Raw genomic sequence first — 20,443 nt, forward strand, 5'->3', positions numbered from 1 at the left:
GTAAGGCAACAAAATAGGTAAAATGTCAAGGGAGTGAATAGTTTCACAAGCCACTGTAGCTCTCTCTCTCTGTGAGGGGAATAACTCCCAACCACACATACTTACAGAGGACTAAATTAACACACTAACAAATGTGCACACGTGTGCACGGACAGGCGGACACAGATACCCACATAAACATGCACACAAGCATGCAAACACACACACATGGTTCTCTAACAGAAACATACTGTAATGTGCTTTTGGCCATATTAGGTTTATTCCCATGAGAACACACAGAAAACAGATGACATTCCAGCTATGGGAGCAGTTTTTTTCTCTAATGATAAATGATCTTTATGTAAATGGCATAAATATGATGCTACAATGTCACAGTGAAATAAAATACATTGTTGGGACAAGTGTCCAGAAAAATGCAAATAAATGTTATAGAAGGGGGGAGAAGGGTTAACGTTTAAGAGATTTGTCATCTTAGCTATCATCAACGTATTGGTTGTCAATATCTGTAAAAAAAGGTTAATTGTAGGTTGCATGCCTAGAAAATACCCTGTATTATTAGCAGTGTATTAAACTTGCTATGTCAAGGGGACAGTTCATTATCATGCAAGCTCTGTCACACACATCCTCAAAATACAACTGTAGAAAATGTGACACACTACCGTGACAGGGTCATACACTCTCTCAAGCAGAGACAACAGGAGCTAGCTGGGTCCAGACCAGGACTATGGGTAGGATAGAACTGAATCTGGACATCTGCAAAAGTCGTGTACTCGAATAATAGTTTTATTGTCTTTTGATATAAAGAGAACTAACCAAAGGTTAAAGAAGAGGAATAGCACTAATAGCTTGTATTATGTCACAGTGCAGGGAAGAAACACTCATGAGTGTAGACATCATTATAAACCTGCTTGTATCATCAGAAGCCTATACATAACACCATGCACTAAAATATGCACCAGGAGGGGGGACAGGGATGGAGGAAAGGGGGGCGTATCAGGGTCACAGGACTTGTGCTTATGTATCATGAGTATCAAAATGAGGTACTGCCAGTTCCTCTGGTTCCAATACTGAGGAACTCTCTGGGCCCTGTGTTTTGCTCTAATATATTCCTCACACGTAATGTGGTTAAGCATGACAGTGGAAACGCAAGGGTGATTGGACAAAATGCGAAACAGAGATGATCGTACCCAATACAAAGAGACAGAGCTTGATCTATAGCTACGAGCTGAACTGAGCTGAGCTCCACTTCCTGCCTACAGGAATGAAGGAGGGTTAAAGCGCGGCTGTGTACATATTGCCTTCAATTAAGAGTTTCTGTAGTGGAGTAATAACAAAGCGTGATGGGATTGAAGATAATGATCTGGTCGGCACATATTCTGTCATTGTGTTAGGAGCAGCAGGGAGCAACATGGGGAGATATTAGCCAAGAGATGGAATCAATACTCCATCAGCAGAATCAACAACCTCTAAAATTAGGTTATTGGATCATTTGTAAGATGTGATATTCATTCATCATGGCTACCTGTTCCACACCAGGTTACAGTATATCACTTGAGCTATTACTAGTGTAATGGAAATATATGTGGTCGCCTCAAATATATAAAGACAATACGACCAATCTGGAGTAAGTATGTGTGTGTGTGTGTCCGTGTGTATTTGTGTCTACAAAACAAATATATACTATATATACTATAGACACTAGAGAAGTATTGCATGGGGCGGGGGATCTTTGATCTCCAAGCAATGCAATGGATCAAGCTGGCCATTGACTAAATTAAGCATAGTCTTTAGTAACTTTGTCTCTGGTTTGGCTTATCTGAAGTAGTCAGTCCAGTCCGGGCTGGTCTTTCAGAGCTGCAGCTGAGCCGTTGATCTCCCCCTTCTCCCCCTCCTCCCCCTTGTCCACCTCTTTGGAGAGAGGGTTGTGGGTGGATATGGGCTCCGGGGTGTAGGGTTTGGGGAGCTCGGGCGTCAGCAGAGAGAGCGTGGGGAGCAGCTGGCCCTCTCGTAGCGTAGCGGCTAGCTCTTTAGCGCTGCACGACGGTGTGTTGGTCTCGTAGATGTCGTGGAAGCTGTTGTAGTCCACCTCGTAGAAGCCCTTCTCCAGAGACAGGACTGGGGTGAAACGCCAGCCCCACAACACCTCTTTGTCCAGATAAGAGCTCCGTGCCTGGCAGGTCATCCCTGTTAACACACAGGCACGCACACATGTTCACACACACCCACACACACACACATGTTCACACACACACACACACACACACACACACACACACACACACACACACACACACACACACACACACACACACACACACACACACACACACACACACACACACACACACACACACACAGAGAAAATGAGAGCCAGAAGGAGGGAGGAATAGTAAATTATTCACAAAGAAGGCTCAACTCCAGAGTCAATAACGGTCTGAGGTCAGAGAGGATCAGTGACAATACGGTTCGAGGAGCATCAGTAGTGAGAGGTCCAAGAAGATGTACTCCATCTGGGATTCTCTGTGTGTCTACACCAATGTCCATGCCTCTGGATCCTCTGTCTCATAACCTGATATGAATCCAAAGTGTACTCTACAAAGTATTATAAATTAGATGTCACTAACCATACAGCCCTCGCTATAGTGTCCAACATAATAAATGGGGAATATCTATCCACATTGAGTATTCAGTTTCAGTTCACATTTCTTGTTTTGTAGATTGTTCATTGTTCATCTTTATTAAAGATGTTTACAAGTAACCATGCTGCGTTTTGGTCCGCCTCTCTTTCCCCAGAAGAAAACTGTTACAAATGCAGGAACTGCCGTTTAGGGTTAAAGGTCATGTCAGGGTCAATATGAATAAAAAAATAACCTGTTAGTAAGACAACAAATAACCACATTTACAGTGATCTACCTACAACTCATTTGGTTTGACAATAAAAACCCTTTAAAGCCATTCTTCTCAGTTCCGGTCAATTAGTTGCTCTTTTGCTTGCTAGGGCAGAATACTGGAGGGTCCTAATTGTAATTGACAGCACCCAGCATCCTTGATACATAATCAATTGATCTGCGAAGCCAACTGCTTCTTTTGGTAACTAGCATAGGATTTTTTTTATTGGTGAATCACTGAATAAACATCCTTTGGTTTGTTGGCGGAAAACAAAGACCCACCTATCTGCTGTGATCTATAGCTAAATAAAAGCATCTACAGCAGCCTGCTACTCTCCTGCTGTGATTACATCAGGGCATAGTAAATCCATTACTCTGGGTGGGAAGAAGACACAAACACTATCTATTATATGGGAAGAGAGAGAAAGATGTGGTATGATCCTTTTGACTCAGCCTGGTCTCATAGACTAGACGTAACATAGTAAACATAAACCGGGATACCAAATGAGTACAAATCTGGGACACCAAATTAGTATGATATGTTACGTTTGGTATGGTTCCATAAGACAGATGGCTACTTAAGACAAAAATAAAAGCAGGGTGGTTGGTCAGGGGGGATTGGTGGCCGTACTACATGAATGTCTAGCAACTCAAAGGTTGCTAACGTTAGCCACCTAGCCACCTAGCTAGAATTCTTAACATAACGTACGTTTTGCAAAATCGTAACATATTGCACGTTTAGTAAATTCATAACATATTATATGTTTAGTAAATTCATAACATATTATATGTTTAGTAAATTCGTAACATATTATACGTTTAGTAAATTCATAACATATTATATGTTTAGTAAATTCGTAACATATAATACGAATTGTGAAATATCATATGAAATGGGTGATGGACAGCCACAAATTAATACATACCATCCAAAATTAACATATCATACTAAATGGATATCTCGGATTTACTGACAGAATAATATGAAATATTCTGAGACGTGGTTGGTTGACTGCAACCAGTGTTTGTTCATGTTTCAAATTAAGCAATAAATCCACTTTATAATGTAGAATATGTTTTCTATACAATACCAACATCTAGGTTAGGTTACATGTGGGCTCAGTGTGCATTATACAAATGTATTCAGGCTACAGTATATATGGTTAGATTATCATATAAATGTTACATTTTGTTACATAATACAAAACAGGATTCTATATTTAACACATTCATGAATCAGTTAGTCATTCTGTTTTATGTTTGACACGCTCTTCTTTGAAATCACACAGTGAGCAAGAGGGATATTGGAGAAGAATGTTCAGTAAACAGACAAAATGTATTTATCTCTCTCCCTACCATCCTTCCCTATCACTATACATAGGACTAAGTTTATTCTCTCATTTAAAGGGAAGCATACCCAAGGACATCTTTATATAGATTTCAGCGTTTACACAACAACAAAAATGTCAGTAAATGGAATAAAACCGGAATATTTGGTCTATAAATAAGGTGAAACTGTCTCATCCCCCAACTCTTCCGAGAACATTAAAAACAACAGCAGTGCATATAGGCAACAAGAAACACTGCAGTAAGTTATTTTATGACTCGGGTCTTTGGCCGTAGTAACTCCAAAAGCTACTAATACACAAAAAGTAAACCAGTGCTTATACAGTGGCTTGCAAAAGTATTCACCCCCCATGGCAACCTGGAATTAGGCTAAACTGCTCCAGCTCCTTCAAGTTGGATGGGTTCGGCTGGTGTAAGCAATCTTTAAGTCGATACCACAGATTCTCAATTGGATCGCGGTATGGGCTTGGACTAGGCCATTCCAAGACATTTAAATGTTTCCCCTTAAACCACTCAAGTGTTGCTTTAGCAGTATGCTTAGGGTCATTGTCCTGCTGGAAGGTGAACCTCCATCCCAGTCTCAAAACTCTGGAAGACCGAAACAGGTTTCCCTCAAGAAGTGCCCTGTATTTAGCGCCATCAATCATTCCTTCAATTCTGACCAGTTTCCCAGTCCCTGCCGATGAAAAACATCCCCACAGCATGATGCTGCCACCACCATGCTTTCACTGTGGGGAGAGTATTCTCGGGGTGATGAGAGGTGTTGGGTTTGCGCCAGACATAGAGTTTTCCTTGATGGCCAAAAATCTCAATTTTAGTCTCATCTGACCAGAGTACCTTCTTCCATATGTTTGGGGAGTCTCGCACATGCCTTTTGGCAAACACCAAACGTGTTTGCTTATTTTTTTCTTTAAGCAATTACTTTTTTTCCGGACACTCTTCCGTAAAGCCCAGCTCTGTGGAGTGTTCGGCTTAAAGTGGTCCCATGAACAGATACTCAAATCTCCGCTGTGGAGCATTGCAGCACGTTCAGGGTTATCTTTGGTCTCTTTGTTGCCTCTCTGATTAATTCCCTCCTTGCCTGAATTTTGGTGGGCAGCCATTTCTTGGCAGGTTTGTTTTGGTGCTATATTCTTTCCACTTTTTAATAATGGATTTAATGGTGCTCGATGGGGTGTTTTTTTTATAACCCAACCCTGATCTGTACTTCTCCACATCTTTGTCCTTGACCTGTTTGGAGAGCTCCTTGGTCTTCATGGTGCCACTTGCTTGGTGGTACCCCTTGCTTAATGGTGTTGCAGAATCTGGGGCCTTTCAGAACAGGTGTGTATATATACTGAGATCATGTGACAGATCATGTGACACTTAGATTGCACACAGGTGGACTTTATTTAACCAATTATGTGTCTTCTGAATGTAATTGGTTGCACCAGATCTTATTTAGGGTTTTCGTAGCAAAGTGGGTGAATACATATGCACGCACCACTTTTCAGTTCTTTATTTTTTAGAATTTTTTGAAAGAAGTTGTTTTTTAAATTTCACTTCACCAATTTGGATTATTTTGTGTATGTCCATTACATGAAATCCAAATAAAAATCCATTTAAATTACAGGTTGTAATGCAACGAAATAGGAAAAACACCAAGGGGGAAGAACACTTTTGCAAGGCTCTGTCGCATGTTGTTCACCACAATTTCTCTACAGCTCTTCTCAAAGTTGGGATTGGAATAATCCATGGGCTTTTATAACACTACGCCACGGTGGTCTCTACCCACCCCTCCATCCCCATCCACAGTCACTTCTCAGGGCCATGAAACTTGCGATGCATGTGTGGGAGAGGGATGTCATCCCTCTGCATCATTCATTTAGCATCCAGCAGCAGCACAACAGAGCCTATTCACTCACATACGGGACCTGGATCCCTCTTAATCCTGAGAGTCAATAGAACACCAGAAGGTGTTTCTGGCCCCTTAAGAACACCAGCCAGCACCTCAACATCAGGGTTCCGCTGGCTATTTCTATCTAGAGAGCTGTGTGTGTGCTGCCTGACAGTGAGTTCAACTGACACAATGGAACGCTCGTACGCATGCCCGCACACACACCACTAGGTAACACAGTTTCTCTGGACCCCGCAAAGTCTATTAATGCCAAAGAATACAGTCAGTCCATCCTCAAAACCCTAGCTTAGAAGGGGTTGGTTCATTATGCAGTTTACTATCTATATCTATATATCGTAATTAGTTGCTACTTATAAACTTTTTTTTTTTAAATTACACATCAATTAGCCTAACAATGTGGAAAAAAGTAGTCGGCTTGAGGATAAATTTAGCCACTATTTACTGTTGAACTCTGTGAGTTTCTCTGGCTTATAGCCTACACCAGTGGTTCCCAAACTTTTTATAATCCCGTACTCCTTCAAACATTCAACCTCCAGCTGCGTACCCCCTCTAGCACCAGGGTCAGCACACTCTCAAATGTTGTTTTTTGCCATCATTGTAAGCCCGCCACACACATAATTTACGCTACATTTATTAAACATAAGAATGAGTGTGAGTTTTTGTCACAACCCGGCTCATGGGAAGTGACAAAGAGCTCTTATAGGACCAGGGCACAAATAATAATATAATAATAATCAATCATTTTGCAGTTTTCAGCTGTGCTAACATAACTGCAAAAGGGTTTTCTAATGATCAATTAGCCTTTTAAAGGGATAAACTTGGATTAGCTAACACAACGTGCCATTGGAACACAGGAGTGACGGTTGCTGATAATGGGCCTCTGTATTGCTATGTAGATATTCCATAAAAAATCTGCCATTTCCAGCTACAATAGTCATTTACAACATTAACAATGAAACAATTACCATTCCACTATGTCTCCCTGTCATGGCTTTTGCGCCATCAGTACAGATACCAACACATCTTGACCACCAAAGTCCATTTGATGTCACAAAGCAGGTTAGTACTTTAAAATGATCCTCTCCTGTTGTCCTGGTTTCCAGTGGTTTGCAGAAGAGGATGTCTTCCTTATTTGACCCCCCATGAACGTAACGGACATATACCAGGAGCTGTGCCAGGCCCGCCACGTCTGTAGACTCATCCAGCTGTAACGCATAGAATTCACTGGCTTGTATGCGTAGCAGTAATTGTTTCAAAACATCTACTGCCATGTCACTGATGCATTGTGAAACAATGTTTTTTAATTAAGTCATTGTCTGTATAGTTTTATGGGACTTTCCCCCCAGCATTGTCCCAGCCATATCCGCGCCAGCAGGAAGAATTAAGTTCTCCACAATAGTATGGGGTTGCCTGTCCTAGCCACTCGGTAGCTCACCATATAAGACACTTCTAGACCCCTCTTATTAATGGTATCTGCTGCTTTTATACATGTCTTACTACTCAAAAGTCATTTTAATTCTCGCTCCAAAATCCCCTGTGGCTTATTTTCAAATTGGCATGTTTTGTTTCTAAATGTCTGCGCAATGGTGAAGGTTTCATTGATATGTGAGATAGTACTTTTGCACATATAACACACTGGGGTTGAGGAATGGCACTACTCCCAATATAAGTGAACCCCAAATCAATGTAGTTCTCATCATATTTGCGCCTCTTCGATGGTCCAACATCCCTGTCTGTTGTTCGGTGCTTTCCCGGATAAGGGGGCAGTAGCTCTTCGGCTGCATCAGATTCACAAATGTCAGTGTCCATGCTAGCTGGGCTAACAGCAAATGTAGAGTTACTGATGCTAGCATTGGATGTGCTCTTGGAAGCAGTACAACTTGTGTCATCGACAGGTGCAGGTGTAGTACTACCAGTAGTAGCAATACTACCAGTAGAGCTGGTATGTGTCTCTACGGACGCGGGCCTTACTTTTTTTGAACAATTAATACATTTTTGAGCAAACGGAATAAGCAGCAGCTGCGTTTGGCCGCATACCCCCTCTAGCAGTGGAATTCCCGCGAGGGAGTAATGGTTAATGTGATTGGATGTTAATTATTTGACTAGGTTACCTGTATTTGACATTGTGTTGTTATCTCGCAGAACACTAGATGGTTGATTTTGTGGAGGGCAGGGAAACGAGGCTAGTCAGGCGAGAAATAAACCTGACCTAAATGTATAGCCCCATTGAAAAATATAAATGGACTGTTTGAAAATGTGAAGATTAAAAATAAAATAAACATTTATCACATTTTTATTTGGCGTACCCCGACGGCACTGGGGTACGCATACCCCAGTTTGGGAATACCTAGCCTACACAAATGGACTGCAATATTCAAGGCAAATTAAATTAAATTAAATCCCACTTAAGAGACTCCCTTGGTCTCCCGATGTCCTGCTTTTTTTGTGTGAAAATGTTTTGAAATTAAGGTGAATGTGAGGCTCAATTAAAGATGTTGTAGAACTGCTGTATTTGAAGCTCTCTTCTGCCCAGTTTCCCTGATGTTGCTACGGCGATCAAGCTGTTTTTATCATCCCTGTAACTTCTGTGGAGAGATTGTTATCTAAACTAAAACTTGTAAAGAACTACCTAAGAATCATTAGGCTCTTGGTCTGATATGCACTTTTGAACACCTGAGTAAGCTCCACTCATTGCACTGGAGCTGTCCTAGCCTTAGCCAATGGCATTTGTTCACCAACAGAGCTTGCTGGGGTGTCCGGAACACCAGTGGCACGCATACACGCACATGCACACGCACACACACACACACACACACACACACACACACACACACACACACACACACACACACACACACACACACACACACACACACACACACACACACACACACACACACACACACACACACACACACACACAGGATGACAGCTGGTAACACAATGCAGACTGTATGGGGACACAGAACACCTTGTTTTCTCTTGTGCATTGCAATACTTGCTGACGTGTGTTTTCTGTTCAGTTTGTCAGGGAGGATTAAAATGGTTATTAGCATAGTTTGGCTTGAATTTTAAATGTAGAGGGTCTCATAAGATGTTCATTTGTGATATTGCATTTGAAGCAGGTTCTAATAAATAGTGTATGGACATTTTAATAATACATGTGCTTTGAGAATGATAATCAGAGTATCGTACAAGTCTATTTGATGTATTCACTTTATATCTGTTACTGTTGCAATGATAAAGACATTGACATAATATTCTTTGACATTGATTAATGTTTTCTAATTATCTGAAATGCTCAAGGTGAGCGAGAAATTAAAGTTGTCAGTGATATAAGCTGCTGACTCTGTGTTTATGTCCAATCTACAGGGTGGTAAGGTCATTAGCATGAAATTGGAGCTGTTCCAATCCCTCATCTCCTCTTAATATGTTGTCTCTGTCAGAATTCAGAATGCTGTAGCATTCTATCTGCAGGCGGCTCATACCTTATAGATTATGTGTATGAGTGTTTATATGATAGGCTCTGTTTGCAGCAGCAGCAAACGTCAGATTTGATTTTTGTCAATGAGATTATGTTCATGCAATCAGATGCTTATTGAAGGGCTATAAAGTTCCACACGGCAAAAAATGTACACAAAAAGTGCAGTTTACTGTACTTCAAGAGATTGAGATGTGTTTTGCATTGGTGGCTGTTTAGCAAATCATCTGCTTGGCTATATCAAATCAAATTCAAATCAAATGTATTTCTATAGCCCTTCGTACATCAGCTGATATCTCAAAGTGCTGTACAGAAACCCAGCCTAAAACCCCAAACAGCAAGCAATGCAGGTGTAGAAGCACTATAGGAATGGATCCCACTAACCAACCAGATTATTCCACCATTAGTCTGAAAATCCTTACTGTCTGTCAACAGCACGTTAACTACCGTACAAGCCTCGTAATTTATCACTGCAGCAGATGATGTACCCCATATAAAATATATCTAGCCATAACAAAGTAGGCTAACAAACCTTTGTAATGACATCAATTCAAAAGTTGCTGCACCAATGAGGTTACTGTAATGGTGTCTTTGACCTTATAATAAATCCACTGGTTGTTAACTCTGAGTGATGCAAAAAAAAAAGTGAGCCATCATTACCCAATTTAGGTACTGTGGGCTTCGATCCAACAGTAAGAGTTGTAGACCTATGCTTTCTCTGGTGTTAGCCAATACCAAGATGACTGATCACTTGGGCCGTTTGTCAGATGCAGTACAGATGCAATTTACACAAAGTCCACAAAATCAATGTCATTAGCAAGAGCCGACCATATCCCCCCGTAGCTTTGATTTCCTCTCCTGCAGATTAACAACATTTAATGCAAAATGGTTGAAGGCCACAATTCCCAGGTCAGGAGATGTTCTGTTAATTCCTGTGAGAAAAATGTGTGATTGCTAAAAAAAACTTTAGTATCATGACATAGTGGGGGAAGGGTCAGAATTACTCAATGATCAGTGATTGCCATGACGACACGGTCCAGTCTGCCATGCTCTTACTGGTCAAGAGGAAAGTGATGCGATTTAATGCCTGTGTCTAGACATCAGGCACAGTGTGAGTGTGATGGTTGACCACTGGTGGTATGAAAAGACAAATTAAATAAATCCCCCCAAAAATAGAGCAGAAATGTTCAGATGTATGAAAGGCAGTGACAGATCAAATTAGTCATTGGTGATTTCTGTATTTTAAAAACAGGGGTGGTTAAAACGCAGACAGAAAATTCTCTGTCCACCGATTAAAATATTCCTAATTATGCTGCTGTGTTTTTCTTGTAGTCACTGCATTTAAACTGCATTTACATGATGGGGAGAAATATTTATTTTATAAAAAGATGTTCTGCATTTTTGACACAAAGATCAACTGTACTACTTGTTCAGGCTCTGGTCTTGTCCATCTTGATTACTGTCTGGTAATATGGTCAGGTGCGACAAAGATAGACCTACCAAACAGACAAAGATAGACCTTTTCAAACACAATTTTCTTGTTGTCTGCTTGTTTTAGAATATTATAAAACTCCATTAAAAAAAGTAAAACAGGTCTAAATATTACTTTTCAACGTTGCCTGCTCTCAAGTGTTCTCTGGACTTAGAAAAACCTAATATTATAGCGCTTCTCTCATGTCCCTTTCCATGACGGCGCTAGCAGCCACGTGGGTGAGTGCTAGTTAGCTACCGACTGGAACAATAAGCTAGCCAAAACCAACAACTCAAACAAACAGACTATACCGCTACAAGTAGTAAGTGGAGTTACAAACAGACTATTCTAAACAATTTCCCACCAATATGCTAGGGTTGCTAATGCTACTTCCTGACATTGCGTACAGTATTCACGGTAATCAACAGACTGCTGCAACCTGATTGGCTGAGCCACTCCAGTATGGTGGTGGAAAAAGGTGATACATGAAGAAAGTATGCATATTTTCTCCGTTTTTTTTCCACCTTCTCGCCATTAAATCAAGTTAAGGAGGAAATTGACGTATTTGCTGCCTGAATGGAGAATGTTTTATGTACGAACCAGTCCACGGGGATACGAGTGTATAGCAGGCTGCATACATTCCCTTTGGACTGTAAGATGAAGCGCCTCAATATCGCCATCTGCCTGCCTTTGGGCTAGGCCTTCATCAAGGAGCACAAAAAAATAATTGCATCATTGTATCTTTGTATCTTTGTACTCCCTGATGAAGGCCATGCTGCCGAAATGCGTCACTTAAATTAGTTTTTAATTATTTGTTCCATTGAACATGCCATACAAATAAAGGCATTGTAATTACATGAAGAGTGCCTTGTTTCTCCTTTCTTTTTAAAAACATTATTAATATTCACTAGGAAGAAGAAAAATCATGACCCTACCGAATGAAGTATGTAAGTGACATGTATAATGCATTGTATTTAGATTAGTGCATTATAATCTGTCCTTGAACAAATGCCGATACACAATGTGTAAGGCTTGCACATACAGTGTTTACCTGAGTGGACTAATTCACCACAGGAACATATTAGGAGCAAATAAGGAATTAGCAGTGGAGTGTGGCCAGGGCTGTACAAGTGTCGTCATTCCCTCTGCTACTGTGATAAATAAGCAGATTTCCTCATTCAATAATCAATACAAAGACTTCTAAGGCTACCAGGAAGCTAGCTGGGGATCTCTTGAGTGCAAATAGTTCAAGTCTCTGGGATGCAACTCACTAGGCATGGGACAGTTTTTTTATAGTTTGAATTTAAATGTAAAAAAAAAAGTTGAATCTCCCTTTCCTTTCCTGGCTATTTTACAGATGTGTATAAAAAGGTGCTTCTGTGTTTTTGGTGGTAACATCGCAGAGAAGAGTATATGTTAGCCAGGCCAGTACTGTCTTCAACAACCTGTTTCTTTCATTACTGCAACACCTCTCCCTATACACAGACCAGCGTGGGAGGCTAACACTCCTTCCTTTAACAAACAAACATCTCAAAGAGGCCTCCCTGATGCACCAACATAGGGGAGATGCGGGCCTCAGTATGGATGTGGAAACATTTGCCTACCTGCAACAACCTTCCAAATAAAGACCCTGCCCACTGTTCATTTTTGGGTCATTTGTCTTTGTGGAAAATGACAGAGTTGGTCATGGTAACAGGAAATAACCTATGCTCTCAAAAAGCTATATTTTAAATTTTTAAATGGTCTCTTATGAAACTAGAACAGCCATATTTACCTAAGTTGGTAAATATATTTATTACTGTATATGCAGATCCAAACCATATGGTACCTTTAGAAATTGTGTTTGTATGGGTTGGAAATTGTCTGGTTTGTTGAATGAAAGACATGACATTATCAATGAATATGAAGAACCACAATGGATTTACTGAACAGACAAGAGTTGAAATGGAACTGACCAAGGACCTATTCAGAAACAACACTTAGCTGTCCCCTACCCCCAATGCACTAGTGTAGATACAAAATTATTGGTCAATTCCACTAACCCTATCAGAAGACAACGTGGCGCTACTACCATATTGCTACCATATTATAGAACTATCTAATTGTTTCAGGTCTTCATGAGGGGTCTATGGGCTAGGGGTCCAATACACTAGTGAACTTCACTCAGGTGACCACTAACCTGGTGCCCTATACTCTGGTGACCTATTAGCCTTGATTCAAGAGGACGTACCCGTAGCTTCGACCATGCCCTCCAGGATGACCACGATCTCAAACTCCTCCTTATCCATCTGTGCCTGGGACAGCTCCCAGAAGGGGCTCTTCTCGTTGATCTCGTGGGAGATTATGAGTGGGGAGACCAGGAAGAGCCGGTCGTCTCCTGTGTCGAAGCCGATGTTGATGTCCGTCTGGTTGAGAGGGATGAACTCCCCCTCCTTGGTCTGCTGTGAGCGGATAAGCTTGGCCCGGATGGAGGCCTCCACGATGTGAGAGTTGCGCAGGTCCCCGACTCTGAACATGAGACACAGCTTGTTGTCCCGCACAGAAATCACTGCCTTGTGGGAGAACATGAGCGTCTCAGCGCGGTTTTTGGGCTGGGAGATCTTCACGAACATGCAGCCCACCATCATGGCATTGACGATGGAGCCCAGGATGGCCTGGATCAGCAGCAGGATGATGCCCTCAGGGCACTTCTCTGTGATGACGCGGTAGCCGTAGCCAATGGTGGTCTCCGTCTCGATGGAGAAGAGGAAGGCCGAAACGAAGCTGTTGAGGTTCTCAACGCAAGGGGTCCAGCCCTCCTCGTCGCTGTGCCACAGGTCCCCTCGGATCAGGGCGATGATGTACCACAGCAGGCCGAAGAACAGCCAGTTGACCACGTACACCAGAGTGAAGATGAAGAGGCTGAAGCGCCAGCGCAGGTCTACCAGGGTGGTGAACAGGTCGCTAAGGTAACGGTAGGTCTCCTGCACGTTACCGTGGTGAACGTTGCACTTGCCGTCTTTCTGCACATAGCGTTGCCGGGGCTTCTTGACTGGGTCGGCGATGAGGTGGGTGTGCTCGGTGGAGATCTGGGCCTCCCGCATGTGTTTGGGAAGCTTTTGCACCTGGAGAGACAGAGAGGAAGAGAGACAGTTCCGCTGAGACGTTGGTCACAATATCATTGTTTTCAGTATTTAATGTGTGGAGCCAGGAGTGACCTGTTCAGGAAAAACACTGGGCTCTCGTTACAGTCTATCGCTTGAGACCATTGTTTTTCCTGGTCAGGTCAAAAGGTCAGCAAAAATGTCTGCCTCTATTCATGTGCAATGTCCTCATATTACCCTTTTTGCTACAATGTGAAACATCCTCATATTACCATTCTTGCTACAATGTGTGAAATGTCCTCCTATTACCCTTGTTGCTAAAATGTGTGAAATGTCTTCATATGTCTGTGTGAAATGTCTGTGTGGAATTTCCTCATATTGCCCTTGTTGCTACAATGTGTGAATTGCAGTGCTGTCACACTGTCATGTTATATGAGAAAATACACATTCTCAACCTTTTAAGTAATTGCTTTGACTTCATCCTCAACCACCTTCAACTGCCACCCTCATTTGGGTACGTGATTCACATTTAAAAACAGTCCATTTATATTTTCCAACGGTGCTATACATTTGGGTGAGGTTTTTTTCTTGCCTGAGTAGCCTTGTTTCACTGGCAAAAATAAAATTAAACCATCTAGTTTTCCGCGAGATAACAACACAATGTCAAATACAGGTAGCCTAGTCAAATAATTAACATCCAATCACATTAACCGGAATTCCACTAACAGTCCGTATGTAGCCAAACATAGCTTCTGCTCATGTTGGTATCTGTACTGATGGAGCAAAAGCCATGACAGGTAGACATAGTGGAGTGGTAACTCGCATGGAAGCAGTTGCTCCCGACGCCACTTGGGTACACTGAGGCTCTTGCTACCAAGGGAATGCTTGACAGCTTGAAAGACGTTTTGGACACGGTTAAAATGTGAAAATGGTTAACTTTGATAAAGCAAGGCTCCTGAACTCTTGTGTATTTTCTGCACTATGCAATGATATGAGCAGCGACCATGTAGCGCTTTTACAACATACTGCACTGGTTATCAAGGGACAAAGTATTGACACGTTTCTTTGAATTGAGAGACCATCATTTTCACTTGTCTGACCGCTTGCATGATGACGAGTTTCTCACATGACTGGCCTCTCTGGGTGATGTTTTTTCCTCGCCTGAATGATCTGAATCTAGGATGTGTGGGAAAAAATGAAGGCTATGATTAAGAAGTTGGAATGCTTCTCTGTCTACATTAACAAGGACAACACACAGGTCTTTCCATCATTGTATGATCTTTTTGTGCAAATGAACTTAAGCTTACGGACAATGTCAGATGTGATATAGCGAAGCACCTGAGTGAGTTGGTTGTGCAATTACGCAGGTACTTTCCCGAAACGGATGACACAAACAACTGGATTCGTTATCCCTTTCATGCCCTGCCTCCAGTCCACTTACAGATATCTGAACAAGAGAGCCTCATCGAAATTGCAACAAGCGGTTCTGTGAAAATGTAACTTAATCAGAAGCCACTGCCAGATTTCTGGATTGGGCTGCGCTCAGAGTATCCTGCCTTGGCATATTGAGATGTTAAGACACTGATGCCCTTTTCAACCACGTACCTATGTGAGAGTGGATTCTTGGCCCTCACTAGCATGAAAACTAAATACAGGCAGAGACTATGTGTGGAAAATGATTTAAGACTGAGATTCTCTCCAATACAACTCAACATTGCAGAGTTATGTGCATCCTTTCAAGCACACCCTTCTCATTAATCTGTGGTGAGTTAGTCACAATTTTCGATTAACAAATAAGGTTTTCTATATAAGATGGTTAAATAAAGCAAAATTATTGATTATTATTATATTATTATTTGTGCCCTGGTCTTATAATAACTCTTTGTCACTTACCATGAGCAGGGTGACAAAAACTTACACTCATTCTTATGTTTAATAAATGTATTGTGTAGTGTGTGTGTGGCAGGCTTACAATGATGGCAAAAAAAACAACATTCGAGAGTGCGCTGACCATGGTGTTAGAGGGGTACACAGCTGGAGGTTGAATGTTTGAAGGGGTATGGGACTATAAAAAGTTTGGGAACCGCTGCCCTGGCTAATTGAAATGAAGGCTCCTGATACTGTAGCTGCACTGCTCCCATAACATTGTGTGAGAGAATGTCTCTCCAAGCACATGGTGCGTCATGACTGTGGGAGGGAGAAGAGAGAGAGACCACACGGGTATGGGGCCTTCATTCCTCACTGTTGGCCCAGCTCCAGACAGGCGATCTGTTTCCACAGCTGCACCTCTCCTGTACCTCACTCCCTATGGGACACTGGCAGGCCTGGATAGGAACATAGGAGGCTGCTAATCTAGTCTTTTTTTATAATTCAGATCCAGCTCCAAAACTGAAATAATGGCTCCCGATATTCAATTGAAGGAATTTAAATGAAAGACATGCCCTTGAAAATACATGCTATAGTCCTGCAAATGATTTAAATATAGATCTGAATACTGTAAGCAGGTTCCCATTGACCCAGGTTTATTCGACAAAAGCCCAAAATAAATAAATTGTGATACTTAATGGAAATAGCAGTGATAGGAGAAACATTTTTATCCATTCGACAGGGGTCGAGCAATAAACTTTATATATTGCGACAAATTATGATGGAAAAAGGGGTTTTCGAATAAATGCTTGCCGAATAATTTTGAAAGTACACAGGGCATGTGATGTCAACAGGTAACGATGAAGCACCACTCCACATTTAATTCGAAATGCCTACTGCCTATTAAATCTATCTTTGCAGGATCCTTGTCCTGACTTTCAAATATGGCTTATTTGCTTTGACTTTTGTGGTTGGTTGAATGCATGTTTCACCATTGAATTATTTCAGATCTACAGGTGTGCAAGGTTCACCATGGCACAGACCGCGGCGATACGTTGACACAAGACTTATTAGAATATGGTAAATATGATTAAATTCTTGCATTCCATGCTGGCTTTTGTGGGCTACCTGAGACATGAAACCGATAGGTGGGAGGGCATACAGGCTACCTGAGACATGAAACAGATAGGTGGGAGGGCATACAGGCTACCTGAGACATGAACCAGATAGGTGGGAGGGCAGACAGGCTACCTGAGACATGAAACCGATAGGTGGGAGGGCAGACAGGCTACCTGAGACATGAAACAGATAGGTGGGAGGGCATACAGGCTACCTGAGACATGAAACCGATAGGTGGGAGGGCATACAGGCTACCTGAGACATGAAACAGATAGGTGGGAGGGCATACAGGCTACCTGAGACATGAAACAGATAGGTGGGAGGGCATACAGGCTACCTGAGACATGAAACCGATAGGTGGGAGGGCAGACAGGCTACCTGAGACATGAAACAGATAGGTGGGAGGGCATACAGGCTACCTGAGACATGAAACAGATAGGTGGGAGGGCATACAGGCTACCTGAGACATGAAACAGATAGGTGGGATGGCATACAGGCTACCTGAGACATGAAACAGATAGGTGGGAGGGCATACAGGCTACCTGAGACATGAAACAGATAGGTGGGATGGCATACAGGCTACCTGAGACATGAAACAGATAGGTGGGAGGGCATACAGGCTACCTGAGACATGAAACAGATAGGTGGGAGGGCATACAGGCTACCTGAGACATGAAACAGATAGGTGGGAGGGCATACAGGCTACCTGAGACATGAAACAGATAGGTGGGAGGGCATACAGGCTACCTGAGACATGAACCAGATAGGTGGGAGGGCAGACAGGCTACCTGAGACATGAACCAGATAGGTGGGAGGGCAGACAGGCTACCTGAGACATGAAACAGATAGGTGGGAGGGCATACAGCCTGTCACCAATTTATTTATCGGCAATTTGCCTAAATAGGTCATGGAAATACATCAAGCACTTCATTTGTAATCAACACTGTAGATTATTTTTAGCTGTGACGTCATTTTGACACAAGACAGTTAAATGGAAACGCACCATAGCAGACAATTGTCAAACCTATTTTCTATAAACATTTTATAAATGTCGACAAAAAAAATCACTGGACAAGTTTTAATGGAAACATAGCTACTGATTGAAATTCTAGCTAAGGACTCTTCATTGTAGTTCTATAAACACACGCACATTAGGAGAGTATTCCATGTATCAGATGTTGCTTTATTGATATATTATACAGTAATGAAAGGTTTGACAGTGAAGTGAAAGACAACACCTATTGATCAATACAGCAATTAGTCACTCAATGACATTGGGATCCTGTGACATGTGTTTGGGAGAAAATAGGGGTTACTTGAAAATGTAATGTCTTTAATTTGAGCCATTTTTCTACAGCAGGAATTTAATCATATAGCAACAGGAAATGTGAATTATTATGTGGATTAGAATGGACATTTTTGTGGGGGTTGCTACATTTTTCGTAAATTTCAAAGTGGAAATTACAAACTTCAGAATCCTTTTTAAACCTTGACTACACTACACAGTTTACATTTCCTGCATTGCAAGTTATCCTCCAACAGGGTGAACAAATTAAGATCCTACATCTGTACCTGTACAGTCCTAAATCAAAGACAATGGACCTATTTGTTTCAATTTGAGAGTGTTAAAGAAATTCCTAATTGAGTGATTGATGAAGCCATCACAGACAGTGCTACAGTAGTGCAGCCAGCCCAGAGTCAATGACGTCCCCAGGGCAGATACTCCATATACAAATGAATTAGCAGTTGCTGTGTGCTGGTGTTTTTCCACAGTTGGTTTGCCTCACCACACTCAGGAAGAATCAATTAAATCGCCTCTGGAATAAAGACAAATAACCTGGACTATTTCACCTTCCATTATCAGGACATGCGAGTCGTTTTCTCACAATCATCCTCTCTTTCCCTCTCCATGGTTGTGAGCTGAACCATCCATCATCTTCCGCAGACAGTCAGGCACACACACATGATCACCCTTCTTATAGGAAACTCATGATCCACAATGTTTCCCCCTCGTCCCCTTATATGTTTCCCCCTCGTCCCCAGACACTTCCATCTTTCACCACCCCCTCTTTCTTTCCCTCTTCCTCGCTCTCTCTCTACCTCCCAGCAGTGTCACACAGGACAATTGGGGGAGGGAGAGGAAAGTGTGTATGTATGGAAAACATGTATCCAAAATGGCGTAACAGTGCAGACGTGTTTTGTTTGTCCTCTCGTGTACTTTTGTATTTTGTCATCTTTTTTGTATATATTTCAATTCTATTTTCAATCTCTTCTCCATTTTAGTTCAATTATACCTTCCGGTAACCTGCCTCACCCAATGTGATACGGAACTGCTATTATTTGTCATTTTTAGACCTGATAGCAAGAACCCCAGACATCACAAGCTAACCAGCTAATTAGCTACAAGCTATTTAGTAATTGTTAGCCACTGCTAGCGGCCTTTACCTTCTGCACAGGTACCAGCCCTTTTTAAAAATATATATATATATTTTTTAGCCTGGATAATACTCGCCAGCCTACCAGTAACGGACTGTTTCTCCACTACAACACCGGATTCCTGCAGTAATCCCTGGTCCATTCTCCTCATCTTACATTTACATTTACATTTAAGTCATTTAGCAGACGCTCTTATCCAGAGCGACTTACAAATTGGTGCATTCACCTTATGACATCCAGTGGAACAGTAGCGCATCTAAATCTTTTAAGGGCGGGGGGGTGAGAGGGATTACTTTATCCTATCCTAGGTATTCCTTAAAGAGGTGGGGTTTCAGGTGTCTCCGGAAGGTGGTGATTGACTCCGCTGTCCTGGCGTCGTGAGGGAGTTTGTTCCACCATTGGGGGGCCAGAGCAGCGAACAGTTTTGACTGGGCTGGGCGGGAACTGTACTTCCTCAGTGGTAGGGAGGCGAGCAGGCCAGAGGTGGATTAACGCAGTGCCCTTGTTTGGGTGTAGGGCCTGATCAGAGCCTGGAGGTACTGAGGTGCCGTTCCCCTCACAGCTCCGTAGGCAAGCACCATGGTCTTGTAGCGGATGCGAGCTTCAACTGGAAGCCAGTGGAGAGAGCGGAGGAGCGGGGTGACGTGAGAGAACTTGGGAAGGTTGAACACCAGACGGGCTGCGGCGTTCTGGATGAGTTGTAGGGTTTAATGGCACAGGCAGGGAGCCCAGCCAACAGCGAGTTGCAGTAATCCAGACGGGAGATGACGAGTGCCTGGATTAGGACCTGCGCCGCTTCCTGTGTGAGGCAGGGTCGTACTCTGCGGATGTTGTAGAGCATGAACCTACAGGAAC

At 42.3% G+C, this 20,443-nt stretch overlaps 1 protein-coding gene across 1 annotated transcript in view; it reads right to left on the reverse strand.

Annotated features, from left to right (window-relative positions):
- Nucleotides 1-235: 235 nt before the first annotated feature.
- kcnj5 (potassium inwardly rectifying channel subfamily J member 5) overlaps nucleotides 236-20,443 on the reverse strand; it is a 38,426-nt gene continuing 18,218 nt past the window's right edge. The window contains exons 3-4 of the mRNA XM_029672272.2: nucleotides 13,315-14,188; nucleotides 236-2,184 (exon numbers count right to left, since the gene is read on the reverse strand). Coding sequence (XP_029528132.1) covers nucleotides 1,826-2,184; nucleotides 13,315-14,188 — 1,233 coding nt within the window. The 3' untranslated portion in view covers nucleotides 236-1,825. The remainder of the gene's footprint in view (nucleotides 2,185-13,314; nucleotides 14,189-20,443) is intronic.

The sequence above is a fragment of the Oncorhynchus nerka genome, linkage group LG11 (genome assembly GCF_034236695.1).
Source record: "Oncorhynchus nerka isolate Pitt River linkage group LG11, Oner_Uvic_2.0, whole genome shotgun sequence".
Taxonomy (NCBI): domain Eukaryota; kingdom Metazoa; phylum Chordata; class Actinopteri; order Salmoniformes; family Salmonidae; genus Oncorhynchus; species Oncorhynchus nerka.